Source organism: Haliotis asinina, chromosome 2 (genome assembly GCF_037392515.1).
Source record: "Haliotis asinina isolate JCU_RB_2024 chromosome 2, JCU_Hal_asi_v2, whole genome shotgun sequence".
Lineage (NCBI taxonomy): Eukaryota > Metazoa > Mollusca > Gastropoda > Lepetellida > Haliotidae > Haliotis > Haliotis asinina.
In genome coordinates this window covers 63673523-63687267 of record NC_090281.1, presented here as the reverse complement: position 1 = coordinate 63687267, position 13745 = coordinate 63673523, and the positions used below count along the sequence as shown (strand labels likewise).

At 39.2% G+C, this 13745-nt stretch overlaps 1 protein-coding gene across 1 annotated transcript; it reads left to right on the top strand.

Annotated features, from left to right (window-relative positions):
- The first annotated feature begins 8185 nt into the window (after positions 1 to 8185).
- On the top strand, positions 8186 to 13319 carry LOC137271945 (protocadherin gamma-B1-like). Its single transcript, XM_067804327.1, has 2 exons — positions 8186 to 9116; positions 13207 to 13319. Exons 1-2 carry the CDS (start codon positions 8186 to 8188, stop codon positions 13317 to 13319), a joined length of 1044 nt encoding a protein of 347 aa, XP_067660428.1.
- The last annotated feature ends 426 nt before the right edge of the window (positions 13320 to 13745 follow it).

Below are 13745 nucleotides of genomic sequence, written 5' to 3'. Positions count from 1 at the left end.
GCCGAGGATCTACACTGAAATGTGTACCCCCTTTTCTGACATCGACAATACCCACCAATCAGCTTGCGAGAAATAGACAATGAAATGTACACACGCTGTTTTACTACGTTTTCGATATTTACAATAACAAGTAGTTGTGATTTTCAGCTAACGAGATGAAATAGATTGGTGGGGGTCATTACTGTATTTGGAGATTGTCCGATGATGGTCAAGGCATTGTGTCTGAACAGGAGTGACCAGCAATCCATTAGTCGGCTTTTAGTGGACAGTGGTCACGCTGGGAGATCCCTCGGGGCACGCAAGACACAGGTGATGACCATTGGTCAATATTTGGTGGTGGCCAGGGACAGCATCTTGCCAGCTTCTGTCAAAGAAAACAGTATTTAGCACTGACCTGCCAAAACAAATACCTAGCTTCCAAGCTGTTTGTAAAAGATGACTTCGAGTTAACGGTTCATCTCATTATGCAAAAGGTGAATCGGAAGTTCAAACAGTTATGTAACAGGTAAACCTTTTCGAATGGAGGTTAGATGTATTATATAAGGAAGGGGAAGTCAGTTGCGCAATTGAAAAGACCAATCTTCCAATTTTAATTAATTTCCATACGCCTCTTGAATGTTTTACCGAAAGCTGAACAATCAGTATTCCTAGAATTGATTTACCAAGTGTTTACTATTTTTAAACAATATGTCTAAGAGCATTTCAACCTACAGTTTCACCGAACCAGTTGATGGTGAGCCATGGTGATGTAATTAATGGCACTGGATATATAGATATATTGACTGGCAGGAATCCCATTGCAACTAAGAATATTTAGTTTGTTACTCGTGATGGTTGTGTATCAGCAGTTCTATGAAATGTAAGAAGCACACGTTTCCGTGATGAAACATTGGATCTACTTTGTGCCCCTGTTAATATCTCTGTTCTAAACGTCTAAACTTATTTTCTCCGATGTAGTTATTATTGATGACTGGATTTTAACAACGTCCATTACGCATAGAACCCCTTTCGCGTTGTTTTATTGCTGAAATATTGACAAGGTAACGTTACATTTTAACACGCCCTCACGTTCGATGTGTTTGAAAGGGATCGACCCATTGTGAAAGTGTATTGTAGTAGCTTAAACCAATTATTTCTTGGCGTCAGTGACATCATGTAATAATGAACAACAGCCCAGATGTGGGCATCGGAATCTGAACGATCACTATGACAGATGGGTCAAGCGTGTCTGACCAGTGGGCGAGAGAAGTCAAACTGATCGCCTTGACCATTTGACCATTAGCGCCTCCGGGACTGAGATGCAGAGATTGGAGGTTCAGGAATAAACACCTGTGAGTGATCCCTGCCCAGCGGAATGAAGTTCTGAGAGAAGCAAAGGGTGGGATACAACAATTGGATGCTTCTGTCCCTGCTGATTTAACAGTCTTTAACAGAAACATTGCATATGTTGCGGTCATGAAGACAGGCGTAGGCGTGTGGGCTGTATTTTTTTAAAAAGATGCATTGATAACAATTCATTAGATTTCAGATATGTAAAGTGTCAATCGCAAATAACAGGATAATCAAATGTTTTCCAAACCCGAGTATCATTCTTTGTAAAGCAGTAGATTTTTATTCATCTTTATTCATTCAATTTCATTATAAATGAAATACAGGGGTGAGAATTTCCCCCCGTGTTGTAAACCTGTTGCAAATGTGTAGTGTTGCGATAATGCTTTTTTATGAGTTTACCTATATTTAAATGTTCAGAGGCAGATGAATAAATCTATCATTTATATTCTTGTTTCCACATTTTCGTCTAGAGGCCAGTGTACCTATGTGTTAAAGTACCTGTCATATTGTTATCCTTTGTTTCGTAGGTTTGCCTGACATTAATTGTGTTCATAGGAAGGAGAAATATTAATAATCCATTAAAAACAGTTTAGCAGTGCTTACCGTTTAAAACGGCAAGTGTTTTCTGTATTGTTAGATACTTTCCTCTGAAAAAGCGTATTCGGTAAACACTGTTTTAAGGAATCGGTCAATAATATATGTTTTCAATGCTCCAGATTAAATATTCATTTTATAAATTAAAAATATCACATCCCTTATGGAGTTCTGTCAGACATACACCTACAACGCAAGTCCGACTCTAGGACAGATCGACACTATCAACTGCTCAAAACAAATCTCAGCAAGAGGACACACATACACATATAAGTGTTACAACCCTACTATTGTTAGACACACAAAGGCTTCATCCAAACCCGAACTCGAGAATTTGTCCTGTTATTTGCACTTACCCTGACAGCCAATTACATTTATCACTGAAGCGTCTCATAATATTTGTATGATTAATCACAGAAACGCGCTGACATTTAACATGGCGTAGGCTAGATCGGAAAAAGTAATTTTCCAGTGAGTGTTTTGCCCAAGGGTACTTTGATAAAATCGTTAACTTTACTCTTTCTATGTTCCCTGTGAATCTGAACTTGAGACATCAGTTGAAAGGGTGCATTGTGTAGGTATAAAGTATCTTTGTCGTTAGAACGGAAATAATTTTGATGTTGTCCATTGTGATGTGAACCAATTTACATATCCGAATGGTATCTAGCCCTTGATGCTATGTAAAATATTTATAATGTCTTCGCCAAGTGCATAAAGCGGTAGTCTGACTCATATTAGTGTGAAATTCCGCCTTCCGGAAAACAACACTTCGGAAAGCTGAAGGACAATACTGTCATCCACTGGTTGGTTTTCCGAAGTTATTGTGATGATTTCACTGGATATTGTCCAGATTAAAGTGATTTCATCATGTTTGAATTATTTAGTAATATGCATCATGCGTAGATGCCGATTACGAAAAGTGGTAAAATTCTTAAATACTTCTACCTCTCGGATTAGGGAAAGAAATACTTCTTGGAAAACAATATAGGTACATACGATTCCACGCAGTTTAAGAATGCAATGTGGGATTCAGAAATAATCGATTCATGCGTTTTGCATTGACGTTCTTTTACAGGAAATGTGACCAAGTATGTTTGTAGCAGTTAAAGATATAAATATGCATCATAAAGCCGTTTTAAAGAGATCAAACATGTTTAACAGTTACTTTATTTATGAACTGTGTGTGCCAATGCTCACTCCCATGAACGACATCATATACTGAATCGAAGTATCTCAACACAACACCAGACTAAGTGACAGTCCTTCAGTTCATGACTGGTGGATGAAGACTGCATATTAAATACACAAAAGCGTCGTACATGGATCGAAAAAACCACTTTCTTCAAAACAGATTTCATATCAATTCTTGATCATAAAATCCAAATTTTCACCTAATGAGAAGTAAATATATGCTTATTCGCCAAATTAACGTTTCATGTCTTTCAGCAAAGACAGATTACAAGCCCTGGGCATTTCTACAAAGAAAGAATGCCTCATGACATACATGTTTGAAGTATGAAAACGCCTCTATCGAGATCAGCCAACCAAACATGACAATTCTGTATATTGATAAATATGAATAGGTTATTCATATCGACAAAGCCTGGATGTTTCCCAGAAACAGGCCAAGTATGTGTTCTATTCACCATCTGTATATTTTCTTAGTACTCGATTGAATAGCAAAATACCAGTAGTTCTTGTGTTCAGTGAAAACTACATGTCAGCGGATGCTTAACTATTTGTAAACAGACTCTCGGCTATTTATACGCCCTTGGAAGTGTTTTGCGTGTGTGCTGTACAAACATGTTCTTAAGGCAGATCCAGCGGTCCGCTTGGTCTGGCCTGGGGGTTGAGGGGTTTCTTATTTATGAATGGCAGAAATGTGCCCACATGGACATACTACAACCTTCTTCATGTCGAATTGATTTTGCAGACTGACCTAACATAATAATATCTTGATGAAGTAGTTATAATGAAAAGTTATTCGAGATGAAGATGAAAATACACATGAAAACCATGCTTGTCTCAGACCTTAATTCATAATTGGTGGTAGAAGAGCAAAAGGTGAATATTTATTCACAGAGTGGATGTCTGTTGTCAATCAAAGGCGTTTGTATTTTTCGCTTTCAGTTTGACATATTGTAAATTCCGCAATGATATACTGACATGTTCACAATTCTGAGTTGAAAATGTGTTTATATACATAATAAAATATATAAGTCCCAATATGTTCTGTTTTCAACTGCGTTAAGATGTGGTGAAACGTTCGGTGATGTGAGTTCACGTGGTGAATTTTTACGTGACTTTATTTTACGTGGCTTTACCTAAGGTAGCATTACTTACTAACATAGTTTCGGTTACATGCTGTTGTTTACAAGGTGAGATGGCGTTGCTTCACATGCAGTCTATTGTTATGACCATTACAAACTGCAACCTGGTTTGATCCAGCAAAATAATACCTGTTATGATTCAAACACGTGTCTGATTCCTGCCACTTGAGCATATCCCAGTACTCTGCATACAATAAATGAAGCACTTTGGTCACAAACGAAACCAAGAAGCCTTCAAATTGGTATACTTAGACACAACCATGCTGGCCAAATCAACAAAGCTGTTATATCATACTATATCCTCAGGCGAAGTCTGTCTGGATGAAACAACTTGTCAGGGGTAGTACAATTCATTACCCAGCCTTACAGAACAACTGTCTTGTAGATCCCGCAGTTAAGGTGACTGACACCAAGATGCTAATCTACCTTAATTTGGTAACAAATGAAACCCATCTAGATAAATACCACCCCTCTTATTAAGCAAGCAGTCGTGAGATTTTGTCAATGAGTGCTAAGACTTCCTTTGGTGATGGCTACCCGTTTCATCAACGAATTAAATGGTTAAATGAACTTCTAGGGTTACCGGCTTCATCAGGAAGAAGGGTGTTAGTCAACGCTACGTAAGGCGGTATTAAATGAGAAGTTCACACGAGATACCGATCTGACTATGTCAATATTACAATGTACTAACATCCATGAACGATGCAGTTCATTTCCTTGATTTAGGTGCGAATCTCACTGTAATCTTGTAGCTGGTCTTATCGTTAGGTGACAGATATGTTCTTGATGGTATACGTATGTTCCGAATGAAACAAGTTCACGGGAAATATTGCAACGGACATGTAAATCAGGTTGATATTATGATATGGAACAGAATAATTCTGACACAATCTGTTGTTTAACGACAGGGAGTATCAAGGTTCGTGATTTCAAGGTTCATATTAGTCTTGTCATTACTATACACTTTTTTAATTTCTGTGTGAATGTAGTTGCTGTACATACAGAGTATATATTGTATAAAGCGTGACCCCATTAAACTGAAAAGTGTGGCCCCCCATTGCAATTGTCCGGATAGTACTAATTAAGGGTCAACAAATCGTTGTAATACCATTCTTACCATAAGTTCGTCCGAATGAGGGGTTGTGCGGTATAACGAGGTTTCAAAGTAGCAAATTGAGAGGTTCATTAGCATCTAGATATCAATACGTGTTGTGATGTTTCCACAATGTGATGTTCATTGTTAGAACACACATATCGATCATTAACCGATAATAACGTGTGACATCGGGAACCAAATTTGTTTGTGTGGAAGCTTCATCAATGTCAAAGTCGCATTAATTATAAGTGTTTGAGCACTATCAAACTTCAAGTCATCACCCGTGAATGAAAAGTACGGCTACACCCGTTACTTTGATGTACTGAAAATGCGAACATAGACCCGACTCATTTTTCAGCAGTAAGAAATGGAGGCGTTTGGGGATTACCCTCATCTTTGAAGGAAATACCAGGTCGCCGTGTTGATTGCTACCCTCTGATGCTCCCAATTCATTTCTTTTTAATCCTTCAAACTTTCGAAATAGCTAGAAAGTAGGAACCGTTTTGAGGCTGAAATAAAACGTCGATAAATTTCGTATAAAAGTTTCTACTGAAATGCACATCAGCTGTTTGTTACTGGCGCCAAAGCTGGGGATTAAGTGCCGAGATTTCATAAAAGATACCGACTCTTTTATCGCATCCATGCGACTGTCCAGCGAAACATGACCGCCTCAAAACGGATAGCTCATTTGCGTTGATAAGCTGGATGTATAGCTGCCCACTGCAGCCTCAAATGCTCTTCTGTGAAAGAATCCGTGCGTGCAATCTAAAATATGTGACATGTGGTGCCATTTTATCCCTTAATTTGGCCGCTTTGTATTCCATGCTTACAGACTAATGGTACTGCTTACTACATGAATATTTGGCTATCAAGTTCACGTGTCATTTGCACTTACTGGGTGCAAAAGATTCATAGAATAAATGAAAATGCTAGACTCAAAATGCATTTCTTCAGACAAACTGTTTTACTTTTCATAATCACGAGTGTTGGGGTATATTTTCATTCTGACGATAAATCTTTATCCGTGAAAGAAAACGGAGCTGGAAATAACATCAGTGGATGGTGGTATGAATATTATTTTCAAGGACAACCTGGTGTGGCCATGGACAATCTTCCCAGCCACAACTTGGAACAACACGATCCACAGTTGCTCCTGTACAGCAAACACCAGGGCAAAGAAAAGTATACACAATAACATTTGCACTGCTTGGTTTATTTTTCGTCACCAACAGAAGTCTGTACTTTCTTACGTAAAACAGTTTAGCATACAGCTATCAGACTGACCCACCTCTTACCATATACCAATACACATGCAGGCACACACTAACGATGGACAGTGGTAATTATCTATTAACATTCTTCTGTTTGGGTTGGCATTTGTTCCGTGAAATATAGGACGTCAGTGCAAAAGAACACCCAGTCTTGCAAAGGAATCCATGGCTGTGAATGGATCACTGAACATCAGTGATGACACCAGGTGTTTCCTATATACTTACTGCCATTTCAGCATTATTAATGAGAAACGAGAAGCTATTGATATTGAATCTCAGGTGAAAGAGTGTTATATTCACGCATAACAGTAACCATGCAAGCTTGCTGAAGAAATTGATAATGACAGCTTCATTTATTATGTTCCAGATCAACGTGTACTGAAGGCCAACGACGCACCATGGAAAGGGAGGTATTCTTCCTCATCATAGCTGTAGCCCACATTTCAGCGGATTCATATTTAACTCTGGTGGAGGAAGCCGCCCCTCCAGTATTCTTGGGAACAGTGGCCAACCTGACAGATATATCTAGGATACTGAATACGGAAGAGACTAGTTCACTAAGATACACCGTAGTTTCGCGATCAGACAAACTTGACAGGAAATTCGAAATTGACGATACTACTGGTGATCTATCTGCAATAGATTCTGTTGACAGAGAAGAAATGTGCAGCTATGTTCAAGAGTGCGTTTTGAAATTGGATATAGCCGTGCAGTCTTCGACGAGTGCGTTTTTTATAAAGTCGCATGTAAATATCAAAGTTATTGACATTAACGATAATCCTCCCGAGTTTGAAATTGAAACTTTTCATACGAGTATAACAGAAAGGGCGAAAATTGGATCATCAGTAGCGCTCCCTCTTGCTGTGGATAAGGACGGATCTTCAAATAATCATTTAATTTCTTATACCTTGTCTCCAACAAATATTCCGTTTGACCTGGTGGTTAAAGGAAATACACCATGGTTAGTACTGGTATCTGAGCTTGACAGAGAAACAAAACACGTGTATACAACATCAGTTTCAGCCTCTGATGGTGGGAGTACGACAAGAAATACTACTCTGTCCGTGGTTATTAATGTTAGCGACGCAAATGACAACCCTCCAGTGTTTCAAAAAACATCGTACGAAACAAGGATACCCGAATCTATAAATACAAACACTACAATTTTACAAGTTACAGCTGAGGATATAGATGATGGTTTAAATAGCAGGGTCGTGTATTCACTTGCTATGGACAATTCACCAGATGTGAAACGGTATTTTCAAATAGGGTCTTTATCTGGTGACGTGCATGTTCTGACATCTTTACGATCAGAAGGTGGGAAACGATTTGAATTAAAGGTGCAGGCTTCCGATTCTGGATTTCCTGTACTCTCAGCATTTACTAATATCGTCGTTTTCATTACGGATACTCAGAATGATGCTCCGACGATAAACACTCAGCTTCTCTTTAGTCGAAACGGAGTTGCTTCGATTAAAGAGTCTTCACCCTTTGGTCGAGTTGTTGCTCTTGCGAATGTTGATGATAAAGATTCTGGATTCAACGGTGAAACAATATGCACAATGGAAAATGACTACTTTCAACTTGAAAAACTTCAAAAGAACGAATATAAGGTATTTTTAAGAAGACCATTGAACCGAGAACTAAATTCAAAGCACGATCTCGTTATCAGCTGTCATGACTTGGGAAATCCACCTTTAGAATCCACATCGTCTTTTACAGTTGTTGTTGAAGATGAAAATGATAGTCGACCTGTATTTGAAAGTGAACTATATCAGTTTGTTATACAAGAAAATTCCACACTGCCCGTGTATATAGGCAAGGTTTCAGCGCTGGACAATGACGCCGGGATCAACGGCCACCTGACGTATGACCTCGTTATTGACGTTAAGAACAAGCAATTGAGGTTCAGTATAAATAACACGGGTCACATTGTATCAAAGTCACGTCTGGATTATGAAATTTCGTCTCAAATAATTTTGAACGTGTCCGCGGTCGACATGGGAGAAAATCCTTTAACAGCAACAACAACAGTTATCATCAACGTTACGGACAAAAATGACAACGCCCCGCTGTTTCAAAAACCCCTATATTCTTTCCGCATTCTTGAAAACGAACCCGTGAAGTATGTACTTGGATGTGTGTTAGCTAAAGACATCGATTCAGGGGAGAACGGAAATGTCTCCTACACAGCACTGACGGAAGGCAGACAAGATGTCTTACCTTTCTCGGTGACGTCAACCGGATGTGTAACCATTTCTGAAAAGTTGGATTACGAGCGAATCAGCACATACGAATTCGGAATTGTAGCAAAAGATCACGGACACCCTGCAATGAACACGACGGCCTTTGTGTCGATTTCACTCATCGATGAAAATGACAACAATCCAGTTATTGTATTCCCCATAGAAAATAACGACACTGTTGTCATTGGACACACAACAACACCAAGAACAGACATCGCTGTAGTGCAAGCTTATGACATAGATAGTGGTGAGAACGGCAAGTTGCTTTACTCTTTAATATCACAAAATGAGACAGATCTCTTTGATATTGACACTTCTACTGGGCATATTTCAACCACTCGCGAAATTGACATGCTTGATATAGACACTTACACATTGTGGATCCACGTGTCTGATTTTGGCACGCCTCAGTTACAGGCAAAAGCACATCTCACTGTCCAAATTCAGGACATTTCCGAAACGGGTGAGGGAGTTTCCGACCGATACAAGAATTTGAAGATCGTTACGGTACTGGTTTGTGTAACGGTGCTCTTGTCATTGTCAATCATGACGATCGTGTGTCTTATTAAATATTTGGACAAACGAAAAAGACAACTCAAGGTTATCAGACCTGGACATCTTGGTTTACGAAACTTCGACGAGATCACGATAGCCCCTGAAATGTACAAGAAGAACACGTCTGATAAGGGGAAATATGTTGCTAATAATATATCATACCTCTCTGATTTATCTGACAGTTCATCTGTGTACACAAGTACGGCCTCGAGACAAAACAGATACAATGACGTCATAAGGTCTTCATGTGACCTGAAAATGAACTCAAATGATGATGATGATAAGGAAATGAATTCATGTCGTCATCATAAAAAGGTTTGTTGTATCTGATTATCGAATGAAAATTTTGCGGAGATGAATTAGATAAGGTCTCAAGTGTTTTTGGTTGATGGGTAATGAGAATGGCGAGGGTAGAGGTAAAGGGAAGGCCACAGACATAGTATGCATAGTTCTTTCACAAACTCTGCAGCTTTTGTTCAAAATATTACTTATTAAAGGTTAATTGTTTTATAATATAAAGTGTTCACGATGAATACATTTTATGCATAATTATTTCACATAAATGTGTACACTTTCCCAATGGTATCGGAACAATATTTCTTTTCTTGACAGTTTCCTTGATATTTTCTCACTTGGATAAAATCAGAACCAGTTATTGTAGATTCATCTCGAACCACGTTTTATAGGTCAAAATGTTCGATTATAATTACTGTGGATGTTTGCACAGAGTGATTGGCTTTCTAACATTAATCACTTTTGTATTTTTAACTTCGCTTTGGAACTGAAGTCTAAATCACAACTAATATAACTTGTCTTAAGAAAATTAATTTAAAAATTAGCAGGCGATGGAAGCAGACGTGAACAGCTGGAAGCCAGTCAAGGACCTTCACTCTGTGCAAGAGGTCAGCATCCTTGACATTATGCGGCGGCACAATCAGGTCGTGAGGTCTGTAAAAGCCAACCGAAAACACAGACACAAATGTGTGAGTATTGAAAGATTTGTGCATCATGAGTGAAAATATAGCACTATTCATACTATTATCACTTTTATGTACTCGAACATATATCGACCGAACCAGTGGTCGATGGGACGAGCAAGATCTCACTCGTCCGCATGAGACAAATAGTAAATTCTTGGAGCCAACTAGCCTGAAGTGCCACAAAGACCAGTGTCTTGTACAATTCAGCGAGGTGTTTGCTTGTGTTAATCCACGTGATGGAAGACGTTTAGCAACACGAGAAGGTCATCGACACAAGTATGGACATGGGGTATTGGTACCCGAGGGTACCCATGATGATCCCGGTCATAATGTGTCTTCAGTAACTCATGCTTGTCGAAAGAGGACACTGGGATCGGATGATCGGGTTCGCGGACAAGGTTAATACATGTCATCGTTGCCCACTTACGTAGAACGATGCTCATGATGTTGACCATTCGATAGTCTGTATAAGACTCGATTATTTACAAAGCGACGCCATATACCTGGAAGGTTCCTTCCCATTTAGAGTATTCCCAATTTGACTACCCGTCCAATCAACAACCAGTCGAGTGTTTTTGGTTTTTTTCAATAACTAGCTCTTACCAGTACTTGTTGTAGCTGTTTGAAACTCTGATGCTTTAATGCGGTTTAAACAAATTTTTATTTCGTCAAAGCAAAAAGCCTGGATAGGCGAACAAGCCTATTGGTTTATGTAAACGCCGCTCCAGTACATGGTTCCAATAGCTGGATACATAAATTTGGAATAATTTGACGGCAAAAGAATTTCATTCAATAATACAACGGTTCCTTGTGTTGTTGATTATACCAAGCAACGAAATCAGCTTCTGCTGAAAATCAAGTCATATAACAATTACATTTGATATAAATGTGATAATCACAGGAACCTGTTACTTTGAGAAATACACTGGTGACATGAGTTGAGAATGCGAAAGTAGTTTTCATATCGCATCCTTGAAAAGTACATCGTTGTTCTTAAATGTTGATAGTTCCAGCATGTTAAAAGGTAGTGAAATGACGTCTTCGATAAAATGATCACTTGAACACGTGGGTTTTTCCGACATATATTATGTCGGTATATCTGTCTGCATTTATATCACTGCAACCGAGCTTGAAGCGACAATGAATGATTTGACAAAATGATATGATAGCCCCAAAACTGAAGTCAAAGTAAACGATTGAGAATAACTTTACGATCTACAGTTGATAGTTTGAATGGAAGTTGGAGCGAGTATTTCCAATTATTAAAAGAAACAACGTATACTATAGGTTTACAAAGTTCTAATACAAGAAGAGGTGTTACCTCCAAATATCAAAACAAACAATGAATTCACTTGGGTATCATTATAGGTAGGAATCGAAACCCAAATCACGATGCTCATAAGTTTGTCAGCGCCATAACCTTGCTCGTTGTCTTCACCAACTTATTAACGTTCCTCGCCCTCTGTCACTACAGCCTTTCATTAAGCAGGTGAGTGACGCCCTTCTCTGGTGTATACCGTCTAATGTTTTCTGAAATCATACTAAAATCGACGTAAAGGTAAACTCACTCACTTCTTCTAGCTAGTCGCCTCCCCACGTGATGTAACTGGAAAAACTGATTCAACCCCAGCCCACTCACTCACTTACTCGAACTGTTGTAGGTACAACGTCGGAAGCAACAAACAATAAACTGTTTTTCAAGTGAATTTATTTCTGAACCGTAGAGAGCAAGTTGTTTTTCTTAAATCTTAAAACCAGCTTGAGGTAGAAAACTCTTTCGTCCCTCTTATCGTTTGGTTTGTACAATTACCCTTCATGTTCCATCCACGGGTGTCTCCCGGAGGTGTTCGTGGGCTCCCAGTTATGGGCGATAACATCAACCAACAAATTATGGCCCTGTACTAAGCCCAGCTTCAGGAAAATCATGAAGTTAACAATCTGGCGGAAATAATTGCCAGCGGCGGGAGAAAAGGCCGCAATTTAGTTTTGTAAATATCTCAAATATTTACCGTTTGAGATTTATGGTAGAGATGCTACTAACATTACTTCCTTTATCCGTTCTGTTTACAAATGGATGAGGCAAAGTGATTAAAGTATTCAATTTAATTTTCTTATATAGGTAGCTGATGTATTTTACAAAGATGATTTCGGAAGGAGCTCTAGTGACCCCATTGGAAGTGATAGCGGTGTCGGGGGCAGTGAAATCGAAATGAAAATATCCAAGGTATGCCTTTGGCTGTATTCCATACGATTGAACACATTAATTGGGGCAAAGCGGGGTGGGGTTAGGGGTAGGGTAAGTTGTAATAGAGTTATTTCCCCTGGTAGTGCCAGAAGCCGTATCTCTTGTGGTCGAATACAGCTTCGCCTCATATTATGATTCGTGTCGCCGACTCCTCCGTATGTTTCCTCAGTGATAACGGTCCTCATTCACTTCGTCACTTTGACCACGCAATCAACAAAAACCATTACGGCCAGAACAAATTGAAAATTGGGCTTCAGCGTAAATTTGGTATGGGACAGTATATTCTTCTCAAAGAAGTCAAGAATATTCGACTTACCATATTACTATTCTTAACCTGTTATATCTGATGGTCGATACAGAACATATTCCTATTGTGAAGGGACGGTGGGGTAGCCTTGTGGTTAAAGCGTCCGCTCATCACGCCAAAGACCTGGGTTCGATTCCCAACATGGGTACAATGTGTGAACCCCATTTCTGCTGTCCCCCGTCGCAGTATCACTGCAATATTCCTAAATGCGGCATAAAACCCTAAGCATTCACTAACTCCTATTGTGTAGCGAATTCTGGTCCACCTGCAAAGGGGAAGAAGAGCATTTCAAACTTCGTCCGTTTGTACATCCGTGATATTGGGAGTGGAGGGGTGTTTGATAGTGAAGCAGATTTGGGATGAAAGTCAAATAATTATTTTGGTTGCAATTCCTTGCATATGATTGTAATGACGCATCCTGAAATTCACATATTGTTGCAGATCACGATCCCTGTCTAGCAAGGCAAGCAGATGAATCAAAGTACAATTGTTCACATGGATGTGATCTGATGGTGGCCGACATCCACCTGTCATCATCTTTCTCAGCAGCAACTGCCTGCTCCCGGAGCATCCCGCTGCCCTCCAAGAATACCTGTATACAATGCGCGAGACGATTGTCCGGCACAGCAGCTGGGTATAATCATAAAGTCATTACCATAATCAGAGATATAAGATAAACGAAATCACATTTTAATCTAAGTCTTTGAAAGCTTATTCTCATAGCCTATCAGTTAGAATTGATGAAATCAACAATAGTGTTTTTTCACACTGAATTCAATAATTCATTAA

What these genes read in the sequence shown, in the direction of transcription:
- LOC137271945 (XM_067804327.1), top strand. Translation starts at nt 8,186, where the DNA reads ATGGAAAATGACTACTTTCAACTTGAAAAACTTCAAAAGAACGAATAT. An exon ending in AGCTTATGACATAGATAGTG is followed by an intron (nt 9,117 to 13,206) that starts GTGAGAACGGCA and finishes CCTATTGTGTAG; the next exon opens with CGAATTCTGGTCCACCTGCA.